General features: G+C 33.9%; 4 protein-coding genes across 5 annotated transcripts; 2 read left to right on the top strand and 2 right to left on the bottom strand.

The window, feature by feature from the left end:
- On the bottom strand, positions 1–3,534 carry RBL10 (RHOMBOID-like protein 10). The gene is made up of 9 exons (XM_021944956.2): positions 2,945–3,534; positions 2,588–2,799; positions 2,354–2,408; positions 2,178–2,258; positions 2,001–2,097; positions 1,848–1,915; positions 1,120–1,218; positions 937–978; positions 1–328 (listed from the first exon to the last, which is right to left on the bottom strand). Exons 1-9 carry the CDS (start codon positions 3,107–3,109, stop codon positions 185–187), a joined length of 963 nt encoding a protein of 320 aa, XP_021800648.1. The 5' UTR covers positions 3,110–3,534; the 3' UTR covers positions 1–184.
- A 304-nt stretch (positions 3,535–3,838) lies between these two features.
- Positions 3,839–5,214, bottom strand: LOC110744945 (putative E3 ubiquitin-protein ligase RHC1A). Of its 2 annotated transcripts, XR_015826492.1 has the most exons (3): positions 4,342–5,214; positions 4,116–4,241; positions 3,839–4,028 (listed from the first exon to the last, which is right to left on the bottom strand). XR_015826492.1 is itself a non-coding variant. In XM_088246184.1 (2 exons), exons 1-2 carry the CDS (start codon positions 5,189–5,191, stop codon positions 4,207–4,209), a joined length of 885 nt encoding a protein of 294 aa, XP_088102310.1. In that variant the 5' UTR covers positions 5,192–5,214; the 3' UTR covers positions 3,839–4,206. The 2 variants fall into 2 exon arrangements, 1 of the variants encoding a protein (XP_088102310.1); XM_088246184.1 differs by having other exon boundaries at positions 3,839–4,241.
- A 2,049-nt stretch (positions 5,215–7,263) lies between these two features.
- LOC110744931 (plant/protein, putative (DUF3411)) lies at positions 7,264–15,216 on the top strand. Its single transcript, XM_021944969.2, has 8 exons — positions 7,264–7,754; positions 9,284–9,448; positions 9,566–9,658; positions 9,808–9,923; positions 11,518–11,616; positions 11,704–12,009; positions 13,418–13,582; positions 14,551–15,216. Exons 1-8 carry the CDS (start codon positions 7,434–7,436, stop codon positions 14,837–14,839), a joined length of 1,554 nt encoding a protein of 517 aa, XP_021800661.1. The 5' UTR covers positions 7,264–7,433; the 3' UTR covers positions 14,840–15,216.
- A 362-nt stretch (positions 15,217–15,578) lies between these two features.
- Positions 15,579–16,595, top strand: LOC148298129 (uncharacterized). The gene is made up of 2 exons (XM_088249847.1): positions 15,579–15,590; positions 15,663–16,595. The coding sequence occupies exons 1-2, from the start codon at positions 15,579–15,581 to the stop codon at positions 16,593–16,595; spliced, it is 945 nt and encodes a 314-aa protein (XP_088105973.1).
- The last annotated feature ends 4,229 nt before the right edge of the window (positions 16,596–20,824 follow it).

Genomic DNA, 20,824 nt, shown 5'->3' with positions numbered 1-20,824 from the left:
TGAAAAAAAGAGGTCAAAGTAATTTAATTCTTCTTTATAGTGAGAAACAACATTACACTTGGATGATACACCCTACCAAAGTAAATTAGGGTTTAGGGCTCTGCTTCCCTACAAAGTCTGTTGATCACAGTAAGTTTAGGGATGGCAATATGCTTCCATAGGAATAAAATGTCTAGGATCTCTTCTAGGATCTCTTCTTTGCGTTGATGAGGTAGAAAATAGGAGCCTTATCAGAAAAGATTCTTCGACCATCACTGGAGGGAGATTCGTACTTCCATGCAGGACCTAGAAGCCATGATGTGGCAACTCCACCGAGCAAGCCTCCAAACTGAGATTCAAATGTCACACTCAAAACAAAGATGAGGATAACACAAACAAGAAGGAATTTTAGTGCAGACATGGAAGGAACCATATGCAAGCTCGTGTTTTTTAAATTCGTCTAACAGATCCAGATAGGTTGCCTCAAATGATTATTTCACCAATACAACACTATCCATAGAGACTCTTCACATTTTGTTACAGTTTTATGGCTAATCTAAAAATAGCAGAAAATAAGTAATCAAGAAACTCAATCCTTGGCATGAAAATTAAAGATTGTGCTTTACCATGGGACTCAGAATTCAAATGCAACTGAAAGTTGAAAGAGAAAAAAATGAGGTCCAAATGTTCCACAACCCTAATTAGCCACATGTGCATCTATGTGAGTGCACGTGCGCATGTGTGCGCATGTGACAGTGTGGGGAGGGAGCGGGGATAGGGAAGAGAGAGATCTACACGCACACTCATGCACTAATAAGCCACTTTTCTTTGTCTATTGTCAAAAATTAATCAAAGGATACATAGTGAAGGAGGTTCATTGAAATTCAACGCTCCTAATTTCTAAACAAAGCATTAATTAGGAGTGAAAAAGAGAGCAAGCATTCTTGTTCTACTTACATGTCCCCAGTTATCAATGCCTTTGAAGAACAACCCCATAGCCTGCAAAAACAAAAAGTTATGTTTATTTATCCATTTATCCAGCCAACATAAATTGGAAGGGGAGCTGATTAAGTTATTAAGACAGATAAAGGAATGAGTTGGGCAAAACTTCAAGACATAGTAACTAGAGAAGGAACATACCATATTTACGGCAATTACATGTGCTATGTGCTGTAGATCTTCTTTGCCACGTCCAACCAGACCTCTATGCCTCATGACAAAGACAGCAAGAGATCCAACCTAAATCAAAGATCAGAGCCAGCGGTTTGATTAATTATAGGAGATGAGAAAGAGCAATACCATGCCAGAATAGCTTGAAAGAAGATTCACTTGGCATTCCATTACACTGAGTAGGTACATAGGCAGATTTTTAAATTTCAATATATAAAGATATGAACTAATCCTTCTTTTCTCAAAGCAGCATGTCCCTCACAAACATGTTTCTTTTTCATTTATACTTATTGTTTCTCTTTTGAAGGAGGAAATCCTGTAAAATGATATTCAGAAGTTGCAGAGGTTTATTTTGAAACAAATTTAATAAGTTCGCAGCTTACAAAATTTTAGCTGACAAATTTCATGAAAACTGTAAAAGATGAAGCTATATATTAAATGGTGAAATACAGGAAAAGGAAAACATTAAATCTTCTGAAGAGAGATTAATAAGAAATGGGGAAAAAATAAACAAGGTAATAAATTGCAGGAATATCAACTTTATTTGTGTTACTGCATGACAATGAACCTGATTTTACTGGATTCCTCTACTCTATTGCCATAAATAAATTCAACCAAGATTATCTGGCAGGTTTTATGGTGCATCTAAGAAATCCAGGAAAAGAGTCCGGCTAAGAAAAAACAATAAAATGTCTTACTAATCCAAAGACTGCCCCTGATGCACCAACTGCAGGTGCCTCACTGAACCAATAACTCATCGCTGAACCTGATTTTCTCGAAACCACTGAATCAGAATACTAGTTGCTAAGCAATTTTTATTGGCTATTGTAGATAGATCATAAAGCTGTTACTTGCAATTGCAGAGGTGAAGTAGAGCGCAAGATATCTATTAGGACCACTGATCTTCTCCATGGTAGGACCAACTGAATTTAAAGAATAACAATTAACCTGAAAACATACGCAGAAACAGACAAAATCAGATTGAAATGCAGACATTAGAATGCCCAGCCGTAAGGTTCAAAGCATACCATTAGGTGCCCAACATTTGCATGTAAAAAGGAAGATGTGACCAGCCTCCACAATTGCCCTTTGTCGATGAGACTATTTATCTACGGATATATCAAGACAATGGAAAAAAAATCCACTTAGTGCCTGTTTCAATACTGAAAAGAATATGTACCCGCACTTTGTTTTGCCATCTTACCTTAGCTCCCCATAGGAGTAACTCATCTTGTGTTGCGATTTGTGCAATGTAAACTCTGTTCACGCGATTTAACAAACAATAAGTTGTATAGTGGATTGCTGGATTCAATTTCAAAAACGTAAAAAATGAGACACATGTATTCAAGTATCAAAAGAAAAAACAAATTTCTTATGTTCATAATAAACTACATATCCTTCATCCTTTGTTTTGGAAAGGTGATAAAATGGAACTTACAAGATATTAAGAGCAAGGAGGACATTAGTCCATTGCCTCCCATTGAAGAAGTTTATACTGGACACCTTAGAGTTAGACATCCCTTCATTTGTGGAGTCATTGCTAGTTTCTCCCCCATTAAAGAAACTAAAGCAAGGTGAAGCATGACTTGACAATGGCAGAAAATTAATTCCTTTCTTCAATCTACGCAGGGGACTAAGATGAGCAAGTTTCTGCTTTCACAACAAACAAGAGAAGGAAAACCCATAAACGAAAAATAACAAAAACCCATCTTTTATATTACCCATTTACATCAAATTAAGACATTTAATCCTCAAGGGCACCATAGAAATTGAAGAAAATTGAATGAAATGATACCTGAAAGTAGGAACGAAAAAGAGAATCAAGGCCGAATTGGTGATGGGCGAGATGGTGGCCGAGGCGGAGAGAAGCGGCGGTGGTGATGTGATGAATGGGGATTGGAGTGGGACCCACTTTGGGTAATGGGAACCACTGCCCCTGAAGCTCAAATGATCTTATCATTATTGCTATTGCCTAACCATCAAACCATGAAAATGGAGAAGGGGAGCAGAGGCACAGAGAGGATCTGTTTGTAATAAGCCAGTTTCCTCTTTGGTGCAAAAGGCTCTGTTTTTGTAGCCCATTAAAATCCCTCTATCACAACTACTTCTCAAAATACATTAACTACCATTTGATAACATTTTTGTTTTTGACTCGTATTAAATTTTTGTTTTGTTTTTTATTCTTGGTTTTTATTTTTAACTGAAGATATATAGAGGGAAAAGTATATGTAGGTTAGGTTAGTTGATTAAGACAGTGTGTTCATCCCTTTGAACTCGAGTTCGATATTCTCTTATCGTATATTAGATTAGTTTAGAATATAACTTTTTCAAAAGAAAATATATAGAGGGAATAAGAAATGATGGCGGTGATGATGACAAGTTAGATAATACATTTGCCTCCAACGAAAGTTAGCGACATATAAGAAAATGATCATGGTTATAAAAAAAGTATATATATAAATAGTTTAAATAGTATCTCCAATATATATATATATATATATATATATATATATATATATATTTGGTTTTTTTTTTTCTCAATATTTTAACCAAAGTATCCAAAACCCAAAATATAAAAGTGATGTCAATAAAATGCCATTCTTTTTGGGTTTTCATGAGATTCAGATTAAAAGTGTAAAAAATATATATAAAAAAATATAAACGAAAAACAGGATAGACATAGACACAATTTATAAATGAGGCAAGAGATGCCATTCTTTTATTCATGTACAATTCTATTTGAGGTCGGAACCAACACAATTCCTCAAATTTTTTATTTTTTTTATTTTGTATCGAACCATTGGAATTCTTTGATAAAGAAATCCCATAAAATTAAATTAGGAAGTGCTCCAAAGTGCAGAATTTGTCCTAAAAAGAAACTGCAACAAGCAAAATAGTTAACCATTAACATTTCTACACATTAAATTATAGGTTAAAGAGAGAATAATAGTCATATAGATTCATACCTGTTGAACTTTAATATCTTCTTTACATTGAGTGCTTGAAAAGCAAGTAATATTCACAAATTTGTGCAATATGTTTTTACCTCTAAGCTGGCTATAGAAAGATCCAAGAGGTCCACCAGGTTCTGTCTGCAAAAGATCACGATCTGTTCGACAAAAGTTCCCAAAGAAAAAGCTACAACTCGTAAACATTATATCAAATACGTGCAGGAGTTAGAATGTTAATTACCTTGTTGGTTATCGAGGTAACGTTGCCTCCAATTAACCAATGCGCGAAATGGCCACAAGCATAGGAATTGCTTCCACCACCAATTTATGTTTTCTACGAGATTATTTCCATCACTATAATTCTCAAACTCATTGTTATTGTTGTCACAAGAAGTGCCTTCTGCTTGCAGCTCATACCGGCAAACTGGACAAGTATTGTGTATGTGAAGCCATGGGAGTATGCAATCAGAATGGTAGAGATGCTTGCATGGCATCTCCCTCACTTCCCCACCAACCGCGAACACTTCCTTGCACACAGGGCAAGTGGGTTCGTTCGTCACCTGCCCTTCCGTGACCTTCACCAAGGGCAAAGCTTGAATGGCTGAAGCAGGTGCTGGAGGGGGACCTGGGCGGTCATTTTCAACCGTCCAGGTGCCCCCAATGACATCATTTACCACATCTTCAAAAGTACCATCTTCGCTAATATTTGCTAGAGGAACCAGAGGGGGAACAATTTGTCTTGGCGATGAGCGAGGTGGTCTATCAAATTGGAGGGTGATCCAAGACCGTCCATGATCTTCGTTTTCTATTTGCTCTCGAGCTCTTTGGTGCATTGGATCTAGGATGAGCGACAAGGTTTGCAATAACTGGGCAGCCGGGGACAGTGTAAGGTGGTCATTGACAAGCCTAGGGCTTGGTATATCAAGCTCATGATTGAACTCAGTTGAGCAATATGGGCACAGAATTGCATATGGGTTGGAAGACGCAATCCTTATAGTACGTTGGCAATGTTGGCACCAAAAGTAACGGTAGGTTCTCATTCGTCTTATTCCGTTGACGATAACACGAGGACGATGAGCCTGCAGTGACATTGGTTACAATTTGAATAGGTTTTGGTTTGTCTTTGAAAGAAAGAAGAAGAGGTAAGGTTTATTTATACACGTGGGTTTCATGCATGAAGAGATCAAAGGAGAGAAAAGGATGGCTTTGTGTGGTACAGTTGGAGATTCCTTTTTCGAAAACTGTGGTTTGGTTTTCTGCTTTCTTTTCTTCTTCACTTTCTCTCTCTATCTCTCTCTCGTCTTCTCATCTTGACAAAGCAAAGGATGATTCAAATGTGATGCAAAGTCATAGCGTTTAATTAGTCATTGATTGATTTGGACGAGGGATATAGATATGAGATTTTGACAAAAATCAGAATTGACATAAATCAATTCTCATGTTTGGAGAACAAATAAAGAAATTTAGAAATTCAGCTTGGGAAAAAACATGAAATTTAGAGGTCATAATTCTCAACTTTAGATTCTCTCTAAATAGTCATCATTTCTAAAATTCCCAAAGAGATTGAGCATTAAAAACAAATAACTTTACAAATAAACGTTAAATTTCGTGTTTGAATTTGTTAACCAAAAAAGAAACTTACAAATTCTAAAACATTAAATTCCATCATTTATGAATTCATTTGTACTTTTAAATTTCCTCATACTAACGCACTGTAAATGTTGAAGACATATGCATAAATAGATCGTCATTAACCAAGTTGAAATAGCCCAATAGCTTGACTTTTTAAAAGCTGTTGCCCACATTTCAAAAATGCCTTTACCCAAATAGAAGCTCAAAGCTTGGAAGAAGTCTGGTTGCGAAAGAGTAATAGCATTAAATGCGATTTGAACCATGAGTCTCTACTGAACCAGTTTTGCCAACAAAGAAAGGACTGATAGCAGACTCAACCATCCTTTCACCAAGCGTGTGGATTCAACAACCAAGAGGTCTATATATACTAGTAGAACATAGCTCCCAAAACACACAACTTTTCTCTCAGAAAAAGACTTAATCAACACTTGACCTCGTTGAACTTAACCAATCTATTTTGTATTAAGATATCCAGCTCACAACTCCTGAGTTATCTTTTAAGTTTAGGGTAAACTGCCGAAAAGCACCCTGAACAATTTCGACTGTCGAACTTCACACCCTGATTTTTTTTTTTCCTGATTTAGCCCCTGTACTATTTTAAATGGTCAATTTAGCACATATTGTCAAGTTATTACACTTCCATCCAATTTTTTTTGTTAATTATAAGAGTTGGTTTGTCATTTTACATGCACAATACTAAAAGTAAACAAAACGATGATGGCGATAGCGATGATCGACGAGTTCTCCATAGACGATTGCAATTTTCCAACAAGCACATTTGGAATTTTTTTTTCAAAGTAAACAAAACCCTACCAACGGCAATGATTCTAGAGTGACTGGATTGAAATGAGATCTCGTAAAGTTTTTTTTGGGTAAACGTAAATCTCACAAGGTTTGGAACATAAAAATAACTTATATTAATTACAATAACAATGACTAAATTACACTATACAAATTGATTTCTTTGAACTTAAATTAGGGGCATATAAATCCTTTTCTTACAAACATTAAACCACAACACTAATTTGAAATTAGAGAGAAAAATGAGATTTCGTATCTTAACCTTGATGAATAATCTGTTGCGCAATTAAGGAAGACAACCTGGGAGAGAGTGATCTTGAGAGACACCATAGAGGCAAAGAGAGAGAGAGTAGAGATTGATTTCAGAGGAGAAACATAAAAGTGAGAAAAAGATGATAGGCGTGAGATATGATGTATTTATAGAGATCATTTTACAAAGTTTTAAGAAAAGGGGTCATTTAAGCAATATTTACTGGAGCCAGGGTCAAAACCGCTAATTTCCCTACCTTTTATTGGTCGTGAAATTCATTTTGTAGTGGATTTGGTGCGCGACTTCAACAATGTGGCAATGACAAGTAGACAACTAAATTCCCACGCAAACCGGGCCGGCCGAGTCGACTCATCCAAAAGTCCCAGTCAACTCACCTGGTCTAGGAAAAATCCAAAAAAACGAAAAGAAAATAAAAAGAAAAAAGGAACTTCGCTTTCGGATTGGGTTGTCGTCGTTTAGTCGGCTATCTTCCTCTCCAAACCCCCAATCCCCCAACCCCTTGCTCCCCCTCTTTGTTTCTTCACTTCTCTCTCTCCAGAGAGAGAGCCAAGAAAATTCACGAGGAAATCATCACTTGATTTTCTCAGTATCCAAACAGAAATAAAAAACATCAAAAAGAGACAAAAAAAATGTCGCACGCAGTGTTCCAAACGGCTCAAATCATGCCGATAAACACCCAGCTCCCGACGAAGCCCAAGCTGATGGGTCCCATCCAGCTTCGGATGTCGGAGCGGAGAGGTCTGTTGTTGAAGGCCAATTGCGCGTCTCCGTCTACTTCTGGTTTTGTGGATGGAGACTCCATGGCTTTGTTGGAGAGGTGCTTTGTGGGGCCATCCGTCACTGGCGGTTTTGGTCCGGTTATGAAGGGACAGTATGGTGCGTTAGGTGCGGTTACTCTTGAGAAAGGCAAGCTCGATATGTCTCAGAAGCAATCCAAGTCTAGCCCCGAGGTCAGTCTGAGTCTCTGTCTCTGTCTTTGTTTGGCAATGAAATTTTGATTATTTCTTGTTTGCTCAAGTTAATTGAGTTTTTTGGTTAGTGAGAGATTGTGCGAAATCAAAAAGAAACTGAGAGTGGCACACTCAGCTGAATTGAGCGTTTAACGAAGTAAAGATAGATAAAGTGCTTGACCTAGGTGCTGGAGGCTGCAGTAATTTGGATATCGTAAACAAGATTCCATTTTTAGGTTATTTTATCAAAATCATTAGTGTAATATGGCCGCCTCGCTAATTTACAATTTTCACATGCATACAAAACGAGAAACTTTCAATGTTTTCTGTTTGGGAAACATGGGATAAGATATGAAAATAGGATCCTTAAAGTTGTGCTTAGTTGCTATCTGATCGATTGAAGTGATTCAATTCTTCCAGGATTCTGGTTTTTTCCTTCGTGTTAGAATTTTTATCTTCTCTGTCATTCTTGTGTGTGAAAATGCATTAGATTTCACACTACATTGATTATGAGAGTAGAAATTTATTAAATTTTTTACTTCAAAGAAGATATAGAGGATGCATAGGAAAGCTAACTATGATGAGTTCTCTACAAATATCACCAACAGTGATATCTGCCAACATGTGGTTTGTTTGGTTTTGAGAAAAGAACTAGCTCTTATTTAATTTCTTATGATATTGTAATTCATGGGTTGTAATGTTTTTTTTAATTAAAAATTTAAGTTGGATACAAAGATTGAATGTATGCTGAATCTGACATCAAAATTATTCAGAATTTTTTAAGGGAGTTGAGTGTATATGTATACTTTAGAATCGAGAAAGAACATAGGAGAAAAGAAAACAGAACCAAAATGTATGTCTACTTGAACTTTAATAACAGACTTTAATCTTATATTCTCAATATGAATAGGTATAACTAGGATTTAAGTATCAAGAGTGACCTATTTATATAGTAATCTGAATAGACAACAAATAAACCATACTTATCTTTTCTGCAACTACACCAATAGTTACACCGACTGCCAAGATTCCAATTTCTGTATGTGTGAGTGATATTTTCTTATTGAATTTGTAATTTTTAACTTTCAATCTAGCTCATTACTTTCAATAATTGCCGGGGAATTTTGACATCTGAAACTTCAATTTAAATGTCGTATTAGCTACCCATTAGTATTATGATAATAGTTATAAACTAAGGAAAGAAGGAATTTAATTAAGGCAATATATCAAAGTTCTTGAATGCAACAGAAAGAAAGAAAGAAAGAAACAGTTATATGGCATCAATATTTTGTCCTCGGTATTGACCATCAAATTAGTTTTTGTACCCTAATAATGGTTGTTCTAAGGCATAGGTCTGCAGAATGGAAAACTCTTTCTAACCATTCATGTGATACTGCATTAGACAATTGTCTGAGTACTCAGGCCTCTGCTTTCATTAAGCAATTTTGGCCATATAAATTGGAATGTTTCATTTACTTCCCTTTGTTCTGTTTGGTATTTTGTGAAAATCCTAATAATTGAAATTGCAGACTGCAATTGGGGGAGGTGGCGGAGATATTGGAAAGAGGATAAATAATGGTGGTGGTGATGGAGGTGACGATGATGGTGATGATGATGATTATTTTGATGACTTCGATGATGGTGATGAGGGTGATGAAGGTGGTCTGTTTAGAAGACGGATGTTTCTTGAAGAGGTTAGGAATTTCTGCACATAAACAATATTGCTTATTTGTTGATTTTTTTTTCTTTCTCTTTGGTGATGTTAATTTGTAATGTATAGATGTACTGATGCTTTGTGATATTTTCTCCAGCTGTTTGATCGAAAATTTGTAGATGCAGTATTGAATGAGTGGCAGAAGACAATGATGGATTTACCTGCTGGGTTCCGGCAAGCTTATGAAATGGTGCAGTACTTTTGATATCACATTTTGTCTGAACTCTCTAAGCTAGATACCCCAAATCCCCCCAAATTAAAAATTAAAAAAAAAATTAAAAAAAAGAAAGAAAAGAAAAAGAAACACTTTTGGCTAAATAACTGAAATATTGCCTCCAGGGACTGATCAGCTCCGCTCAAATGGTCAAATTCTTAGCAACCAATGCCAGGCCAACCACTACTAGGTTTATTTCTCGTGCACTTCCTGATGGAATATCAAGGGCATTCATTGGCAGGTAAGTTTATTTATTTCTCGAGCCATTCCTTAAGTCTCAAGTTTATTCTTTTTGCCAATAAGTAGCTTTTGGACTGTTCTAAGTGATAATATCATAAGCATTTTTCCTTGTTTGATTAATGTTGGCATGTTAGATTCTCAACATCATACCGATTAATGTATCCATACACAAAGCTGTTTTTTTATGGTAGGAAGGGGTAGTAGAATTGTGCAGAAAACTTTATTTGCATACCTCAAGACATTGTGATGGCATCAATTCTGTGATAGAGTAGAAGTTAGCAGGCTATTAAGAAATCAATTCTCTATAATCCGTATAAGTAGGGAACTGTCTTGTTATATTGATGAAATAAATCATATTTTTTGGGTGGTGTTTAAGGAAATAGCAACAGGATGAAATACATTAATCATAATTCTTAAAGGGTTTTACTTACATAAATCATGACCCTAAATGGATTTAATAAGGACCAATGCTGATCACCAAAGCGAACTAGCTATTAGCAAAGGAAACCGGTATTCTCATAATCCTAATTATTTTTTTATTCCCCACACTTCAAAATTTAAAAGAAACTAAAAACACAAAACAAAAAAGAAAAGTAACTGGATTTGTGCTTATGCTGCCTTAATTGCTGTGTCATACCACCTTGAATTTCTCTGTATATGATCTTCAACATGGTCAATACTCCCATGCAAATTTATCACACATTTTGAACAGAAGTGTCTAGATTTTTGATTTGGTGTTTTCCCTTGTAAAAACTAGATATATTACTAGTCTGCTTCAATAACTTAGGCATCATATGCCTGGAAATCTGATGGCATCATGTGCCTCAAAATCATGAAGCGATCATGTGTCTTTTTGAAACTCTAAGTTCGATATAAAGTGCTTCCACAATGGGCCCCAAAAAAACACATATATTTCAGAAAACTTTGAAAAATTTTCCCATCATCGATTGCATTTTTCTTAGTATCCCTGGAAAAAATCTCATCCAAATACCTTGTATTTATTTTTTTAGAGCCCATTATGACTCCTCTTACTTTTAAATTTGCGGGCATAAATATAGTTGACCAACAAACTCCTACTCTAACTTGAACAACCAAAACAATTGAATTTAATCTAATTTAGTGACCCAACATGAGTAATCAACGGTCAACTATTAAGGTATTTAAGTAGCCCAGCAGCCACATGTAACCAAAAGAGCAGTTTCAATAAGGTTCTCGTTGAACACTTGCGAGCAAACTGAAACATGTACCAATCCACCAAGAGTTTTTCCTGTGAAGACCACGATTGGGAACACAACAAAAATGAAGAGACAACAGAGGAAGTTAGTGAATAAGTCTGAAAAATAAGATATGAAACGATAAAAGACGAGGAGCCATAGATAGATAAATGAATAGAAAACATAACTTGACTGATTTTATGATGTAATAATTTACATATTTTCGTAATTCAGTGGCAATGCTTTTATATGTCCTCCCTTCCTGTAATGCTTTCTACAACTGAATGAGGGTTGTGTTTTGGTGTCCGTTGAATTCTCTAATAAACATAAAATGGTGATTTGTTTCCTTAAATTTGATGTGTAATATAATTTGTTGTGCAGAATGCTTGCAGATCCCGCTTTCTTATATAGGTTTCTTTTAGAGCAGGCTGCAACAATTGGTTCCTCAGTTTGGTGGGAGTTAAAGAATCGTAAGGGCAGGTGTGTTCATGGTATGACAGAAGCATCAATTTTTTCCGAAGCCTTTTAAATATTGGACTCATTGATGTTTATTTACTTTGAGAATAGGATAAAGCAAGAATGGGATTTGGCGCTTATAAATGTGCTCACAGTAACAGCATGCAATGCTATTGTTGTTTGGTCACTTGCTCCTTGTCGTTCATATGGGAACACATTCAAGTTTGATTTGCAAAATACGTTACAAAAGCTCCCCAACAATATATTTGAGAAGAGCTACCCACTGAGGGAATTTGACTTGCAAAAGAGAGTTCACTCATTCTTCTACAAGGCTGCTGAGTTGTGTATGGTTGGACTAACAGCTGGAGCTGTGCAAGGTTCTTTATCAAATTTTTTGGCCCATAAAAAAGAGGGAAGGTGAGCAGTGTATTGCTGACATGTTTTTGTTATCTATTTTGGGCTCATATTAGAAATGGAGAAGAAGTCAAAGAAGGAATTTGTCTTACTTTTCCGTTAAAGAACCATGAGTCCTATTGTTTCTTCATAGAACACTGATTCCCTGTGATAAAATTTTACCAATTGCTGATAAAGTAATTGATACCACTTTTACACCCTAAAACTTTGTGTTTGTCCATCTTTGCTCCTTTTATTTTTATGTTTTGTTTTTTCCTTAACCAGTACAATTTCTGAAGAAATAATTTATACCACTTTAACCCTAATACTTTTTCTTTGGTTTACTTTATTGCTAATACTTTTGATTTGCCCGTCTTTTCTGCATTTGTTTGTTTTGTTATTTCTTTTCCATGGCCACTTAAACAATAAGTCTAAACTCTATAAGAAAGTGTAGATAGGTGTTAGCTGTTCACTGGACTGATAATATGCTTGTTAAAGTTACTTCGTTTAATCAGACCAAAAAAAAAGTTACTTCGTTTAATAAGCTTCTTTGCCAATTTATTGAATGACAAGTGACCTCGTAATAAAAATCTCAGTATTTAATATGTTTTTAATGATTTGGTGACCTTATTAGTTTGGAGTATGTTTTCTTTCTTTGTTTTATGTAGTATACTTAGATGTTCTAAGCTATTTCATCAAAGCTATTCATAGCTTTATTATATAGATGATGTGCAATGTATATTTGGATTACATATTCTTATCCATTAATATCATTATTTGTTATAACTTTCTCTCCTCCTTTCCCCTTTCTCCTTTCAAACTCTTGCATCTTTCTTAGTGCTGTTCTCATCCCCGTAACAAGGTGATATTATTGCAGCAGTAATTTAGGTGTATTACTTTTATGTGTTTTTTTAATTGAGTTCTGTTACATGTATTACTTAACCATTAAATTTAGTTTTAATGGATACTGTTCGTAGCATAGGAATTGAATTTTTGTAGTTTAAGCGTACTTTGTAACTGTGATGTAAATACAAGAATTTTTTTATTTTGAGATATTGAAGTTTTACTGTAATAATAGGTTGGTTTAGTTTTTTTACATTTACCAATAACGGTTCCATGCTTGATAGTTACGATTTGGCAGAAAGTCTTTGGCCAAAACAAAACTAAAAAATTTACACTCTGTTGATTCTGTAATCTTTTCTTTTTAGACTAGATGATGTAGTTTGGTTTGTTTTTGTTGTGAATAGTAAAAGGGTTCCACTCAAACAAAATATTAGCAGAAGGGGGAATGCTTCAACTTCTTTGAGATTAATTTTCACTCCTCCCTCCCCTTATAAAAAAGACAGTTGTTTATTATTAGTCGAACTAATTTAGTAGTTCCTATGCTTGCTCGAAGAATTTAGTTCATATTGAATTTTTAACTTTTCAACAGGTTATCTGTGACGATCCCAAGTGTGAAAGCAAATGCACTTGGTTATGGTGCATTCCTCGGACTTTATGCGAACTTGAGATATCAGCTGTTATGTGGATTTGACAGAGCTGTGATGAACCATTTTGATGTTATTGGAGTGGCGCTGTTTCTAAGCACGACACTAAGGTATGCTTTTCATTATATGTGGGGACTTGCATTCAAAGCTTACACTGCTAAATTTCTTGTACAAACATAACCCCGCACTTAGAGGGTTGTCCTTTCATGCTTATGACATTCTTGCCGTTTTCCATTAACCTTTTTGTTGAAGTATTGATGAATGCTAGCTACTTTCCACTCTGCCCCTTTCTACCTTCTCAATTTTCTCTGGCCTTATGGATTTATTATTCACTTAAATCTAAGCATTTAATATTTTGAAAACATATCTTTTTTCCCATAGTTTTCCTTAATAATCTAAAAGTGTAAATCCATAATGAAAAATGCTTCAGTTCTCTCATCATTGGCTTTACTGGTGCCTGGTGGAGCCAGCATAGTGCTTTTATATATGTTTCTTTGATGTTACTTTGCATGAGAATTGGTTGAATTCTCATATATGGATACCTAGTCAATGTCTTTCCTCCAGGTGCAGAATCGTAGCAATCATTTGTAACTTATTTCCACTGCAACTCCCTTTGTGATTCTGCCTGTCTGTCCCTATTTACTTTGCCCCGTTGTGAGAAACTTGGTAGACTTAAGTTGCAGCGGAGATTGTTTGGTTCTGTGATTCTCTCAAGAATTTGTAGATATCTAAATCTGAATAAAATTAGTAGGCGGATCCAAATCCGAATATATGCTGTCATCAAAACATTAAATGCTTAGTTTGAACTTTGAAATGCGTTGTGGTGTGATTTCATCCCGTGACATTCTACTTTTGTAGTTACCTCTGCATGTCAGAGATATGGTTCTGTCATAAAACCAAGGCCATCTTGGTCTAAACTCTACTGGGTTTTTCTTTTTTATTTTCTATTAAAAAAACTCTACTGGGATTTTCTTTTTATTGAGAAAATCTTAGGTCTTGCTTTTAAATGGTAATTGCTGCACATATGTCGACTACTGTTAGAGTTATTCTTTTGACTCTTAACTGGGAATGTGCACAGGCTTTTGAATGTACAAGTAGGGGAGAGATCAAGGCTGGCTTGGCTTGGGGTGGAGGCTGATCCATTGGTTGACTCTGATGATCTTTTGAAGGTTTACAGTAGGCCTTCAGACAATCTTGAACGGCCATCTTCAAAATGGTTTATTTCGAAGAATGCCATTGTTTCTGGGCTTGGTCTCCTTGGCATCAAACAAGGGAATGCTGACTCCGTTGCTGATGGGGAATCTTCAACCCCTAAGACACGTAGAAAGAGGATTGTCCGGAAGAAGGTGACCGCAAGTTCAGCGTAGTTTAATCCATGTAATCACCAACAGAGTCCAATTTTGTTGCCGAGGGAGATACAACTTGCTCGTCGAACCACTAAACAAGAGGAGCTGAGGTGTTGTGCAGAAATTTCTGGCATCTCTTGCAGAGGATAAGGAGAAGATTTCTAATTTTTTTTCTTTCTATAGTTTCTCCCTCTTGATCGCAAACCAAGTGTATTGTACTACTGTGCTGATCTTGAAATTTTAGTAAATTAGAAGCTTTCGATTTTTTTAGCTACTCGTGCATTTTTGAAGAAGACTTAAAAATTCTTGCTGTTTGTAATTACAGCAGTGCTAGTTCGTCGTATTACTGAAAAATTAACGGTTCATATTATAATAAATATCATAAAGTTGTGCGTGAATTATGTCCAACTTATTCTATTTTTTCTCGTCAAAATGGAACTTTGTTATGGCAAAACAAAAGATCCACCACAACAGAGAACCCCCATTTGCTAGGGCACAGCAATCATACAATACAATAAAAGCACTTCATTAGAAAGAATTAAAAACAGTACAACCCATTCAATAAAACGAAATATCTTATAAATATTGATCTTCAAATATTTGGTAGGTAAGGAAAAAGATTTGCTTGTTTGCCAAGTAACAAAGCTCCTCCACCTCCTTAATCTCAGTGGTGGATCCAGAAAGTTTTCGTCTTGGGGGCAAACTATAGACTGAGAGGCTTTTTAAAAAATTATAAAGTAGCATGAATATTACTTTAGAAATGTGGGATGCTGTAATGTTTCCATGGCAAAAACCCATACCCAATGCTTAATTGGCATTTGGGAGACTTGAACCTCTAGGGCAGTCGGAATTCCAAGGTCTTGAAGAGGCTGATTACAAGGGTAGAGTTAGGTCACAGCTCTATGAAGTTTTGGACCCCTTGGCTCACGCCTGCAACACTCAATACGAATATCGTGATCCAATACATCCGCCTGCTCATAAGACGTATTTGGAGCTCTTGAAAGCAGACAAGTCCAAGCTTCGGGTCGATGCTTTGCTTCCAAACCAGATCATAGTTTATGTGCAACACTGGGATTTCGGGAAGGTGGCTGAGCTTCAGTGGAACGCAATGGTGGAGGACATAAAAAGATCAAGGCTATACTCAACAATTGCTTGGTTCTATGCGGCGGTGTCGACCCGAAATTCATTTGTGAGGACTCCATGGAGGTGTCGATTGCTTTGTGACTCTTTGGTTTCTCAACTGAGTCAAGATCCATGGAAAGGGAAGGTGATCAATTACCATGAAGATTCGCCTCAGCTAGAATTGATACAAGGCGGCGACGATCTTAGGTACAAGTATGAGTTTGTGAGGAGGAGGATGATAACATGCAATCATCCTGATTTTAGTGAAATGTTTGATTTGATTCTTGAAGAGGCTGTGAAGAGGAATTTGAAGCCAGAACAGATGGTCAAGAAGGGGTTTGTGTTCAATCACCCTGGCTTTAAACGTTTTGTGAAACTCCATGACCGGAAGTATATTTATAATAATATAAAGTCCAAGTTTGGGGACAAGGGGTACGGGAATGTGGTGCCACACTTTGTGCTTTGGAATTTGTCAGAGTACAAGAAGAATAAGCCGGTGATACCTTATAAACAACCAGGGTTGACGGTGTTGACTGGCTTCTCCAACAAATTGCTCAAGTTGTTCCTGGAAAACGATGGAGAATTTGGCCCTGAACATGTCATGGAAGTGGCCATCTCTAGCGACGAGTTTCAAAGCTTGGCTGTAGTGGACTGATCCATGATCCATCATCTCTGTCTCTTTTAATCAATTATTTTATATAAATTTATACTCTTGTCTTGTAACAAGCAGTGTTTGTCTAAGTCAGTTAACGTTAGTGTGAGCTTTTTATCCTTCTAATAATCTTGTTAACATGTTTCGACATAGATTCTGGTCATGTTCTTTGTTTGTTTGGGTAACTTCATTCAATGATATTTCGAAACAAACATGTTTAGAGACCTCTCCCAAGATCTAATGATATTTCAACCAAGTCAACACTACTTCAAAGAGACAGAGAGCAATATATGTGTAGAGGAGTATTTTTTGTTATGAATATTGTGAAAAATCGGTTACGCAATCAAATGGGAGATTTATGGATGAATGATTGCTTGGTTGCATATATTGAGAAAGACATTTTTAATAGTATAGCCAATGAGGTTGTTATGCAACGATTAAAAAGTATGAAAACTCGTTGAGAAACAATTAACATGCAATATGATTTTTCATGTTTTGAAGTATATTGTCCAACTTCTGCAAGTCTTCTTGCAAACATTGATATTCACAGAGGCTTAATTATTGCAAAAGATGGATGTTCCATATATCTGGTTTCGCATGCACAACACACATTTGAGGTTAAGGCTTTGAAGCAGAAAACAAAAGGAACAAGCCAGAAACAAACAGTAAGAGCAAAAAAAATTATTATTATTGTCATTATTTTAATTTTAAACATGTAAAATTAGTTTCTTTACTTTCATGTTTTGGCCAACTTCTTTAGTTTAATATATGTAATTAAGTAATATCATAGCCTTTTTTTAATTACTTTAATTGGTAATTATGTTTAATTATTACTTCTTTAGTGAATATTTAAATATTTTACTTCATGAATAGTAATTCATTCATTCTTTTTTTTGTGGACATTGTTTTAAATTTTTGTTTTCACAAAATTAGTTTGTGTAAATCCAAGTCTTGAACCAAAAACCCTAGCTTCCGAAATTGTTCCCAAACCTTTTTCGAGGCTAAAATCCATTCTCGGAATGCTAAACTATTTTGGGTACCGAAACTAAATTTCTAGGATTTCTATTAAACTATTTAATGCATATTATTCACTAAAGAAATAACAATTAAAACGTAATCACTAATTAAAGTATTTAGACATGGCTAAGATATTTTTTATTGAATAAAAAAGAACATTTTTAAAAAGTATAGCCGCCCGGCTATGCCCTTTGAATAGCATAATCTTGATTTCTCTCTTTTAATTACTTTATTTAGTAGTTATGTTTTAATTACTATTTACTTAGTGAAGAATTAGTATTTAAATATTTGGTGAAATAAAAATAATAATTACCATTCATTAAGTTAATTAAATTATTTAATTATTCACCAAAGAAATAATAATTAAATAAGTCTAAGATATTCTTTAACTACTTAAAAAAAACTTATTGGACCCAAAAGATACTAAATTTATATTTATTTTTGAATAAAATCTCTCCCGACAAAATTTTGTCGGCATAGGTGTACGAAATTTTCTCAGGAAAAGTCTAATCCGACGACGTTTCGTCGGGATAGACTTGCGCCGACGAAATTTCGTCGGGAGAGGTTTTATGGCCATTTTTTATATATTTTTTTTAAAAAAATAATTTTTTATTGTCATTATTTTAATTTTAAACATGTAAAAAGTGGTTGCTTTACTTTTATTTTTTGGCCAACTTCTTTAGTTTAATATATGTAATTGAGTAATATCATAGCCTTTTTTTTAATTACTTTAATTGGTAATTATGTTTAATTATTATTTCTGTAGTGAATATTTAAATATTTTACTTAATGAATAGTAATTAATTAATATATATATATATATTTTGGTGGACTTTGTTTTGAATTTTTGTTTTCACAAAATTAGTTTGTGTAAATCCAATTCTTGAACCAAAAACCCTAGCTTCCGAAATTGTTCCCAAACCTTTTTCGAGGCTAAAATCCATTCTCGGAATGCTAAACTATTTTGGGTACCGAAACTAAATTTCTAGGATTTCTATTAAACTATTTAATGCTAATTATTCACTAAATAAATAACAATTAAAACGTAATCACTAATTAAAGTATTTAGACATGGCTAAGATATTTTTTATTGAATAAAAAAGAACATTTTTAAAAAGTATAGCCGCCCGGCTATACCCTTTGAATAGCATAATCTTGATTTCTCTCTTTTAATTACTTTATTTAGTAGTTATGTTTTAATTACTATTTACTTAGTGAATAATTAGTATTTAAATATTTGGTGAAATAAAAATAATAATTACCATTCATTAAGTTAATTAAATTATTTAATTATTCACCAAAGAAATAATAATTAAATAAGTCTAAGATATTCTTTAACTACTTAAAAAAAACTTATTGGACCCAAAAGATACTAAATTTATATTTATTTTTGAATAAAATCTCTCCCGACAAAATTTTGTCGGCATAGGTGTAAGAAATTTTCTCAGGAAAAGTCTAATCCGACGACGTTTCGTCGGGATAGACTTGCGCCGACGAAATTTCGTCGGGAGAGGTTTTATGGCCATTTTTTATATATTTTTTTTAAAAAAATAATTTTTTATTGTCATTATTTTAATTTTAAACATGTAAAATTGGTTGCTTTACTTTTATTTTTTGGCCAACTTCTTTAGTTTAATATATGTAATTGAGTAATATCATAGCCTTTTTTTTAATTACTTTAATTGGTAATTATGTTTAATTATTATTTCTGTAGTGAATATTTAAATATTTTACTTAATGAATAGTAATTAATTAATATATATATATATATATATTTTGGTGGACTTTGTTTTGAATTTTTGTTTTCACAAAATTAGTTTGTGTAAATCCAATTCTTGAACCAAAAACCCTAGCTTCCGAAATTGTTCCCAAACCTTTTTCGAGGCTAAAATCCATTCTCGGAATGCTAAACTATTTTGGGTACCGAAACTAAATTTCTAGGATTTCTATTAAACTATTTAATGCTAATTATTCACTAAATAAATAACAATTAAAACGTAATCACTAATTAAAGTATTTAGACATGGCTAAGATATTTTTTATTGAATAAAAAAGAACATTTTTAAAAAGTATAGCCGCCCGGCTATACCCTTTGAATAGCATAATCTTGATTTCTCTCTTTTAATTACTTTATTTAGTAGTTATGTTTTAATTACTATTTACTTAGTGAATAATTAGTATTTAAATATTTGGTGAAATAAAAATAATAATTACCATTCATTAAGTTAATTAAATTATTTAATTATTCACCAAAGAAATAATAATTAAATAAGTCTAAGATATTCTTTAACTACTTAAAAAAAACTTATTGGACCCAAAAGATACTAAATTTATATTTATTTTTGAATAAAATCTCTCCCGACAAAATTTTGTCGGCATAGGTGTAAGAAATTTTCTCAGGAAAAGTCTAATCCGACGACGTTTCGTCGGGATAGACTTGCGCCGACGAAATTTCGTCGGGAGAGGTTTTATGGCCATTTTTTATATATTTTTTTTAAAAAAATAATTTTTTATTGTCATTATTTTAATTTTAAACATGTAAAATTGGTTGCTTTACTTTTATTTTTTGGCCAACTTCTTTAGTTTAATATATGTAATTGAGTAATATCATAGCCTTTTTTTTAATTACTTTAATTGGTAATTATGTTTAATTATTATTTCTGTAGTGAATATTTAAATATTTTACTTAATGAATAGTAATTAATTAATATATATATATATATATATATTTTTTGGTGGACTTTGTTTTGAATTTTTGTTTTCACAAAATTAGTTTGTGTAAATCCAATTCTTGAACCAAAAACCCTAGCTTCCGAAATTGTTCCCAAACCTTTTTCGAGGCTAAAATCCATTCTCGGAATGCTAAACTATTTTGGGTACCGAAACTAAATTTCTAGGATTTCTATTAAACTATTTAATGCTAATTATTCACTAAATAAATAACAATTAAAACGTAATCACTAATTAAAGTATTTAGACATGGCTAAGATATTTTTTATTGAATAAAAAAGAACATTTTTAAAAAGTATAGCCGCCCGGCTATACCCTTTGAATAGCATAATCTTGATTTCTCTCTTTTAATTACTTTATTTAGTAGTTATGTTTTAATTACTATTTACTTAGTGAATAATTAGTATTTAAATATTTGGTGAAATAAAAATAATAATTACCATTCATTAAGTTAATTAAATTATTTAATTATTCACCAAAGAAAT

This window comes from Prunus avium, chromosome 1, assembly GCF_965620075.1.
Source record: "Prunus avium chromosome 1, drPruAviu1.hap1.1, whole genome shotgun sequence".
Taxonomy (NCBI): Eukaryota; Viridiplantae; Streptophyta; class Magnoliopsida; order Rosales; family Rosaceae; genus Prunus; species Prunus avium.
Note: the sequence above shows the minus strand (reverse complement) of the source record. Positions and strands in the feature narration are given on the sequence as shown.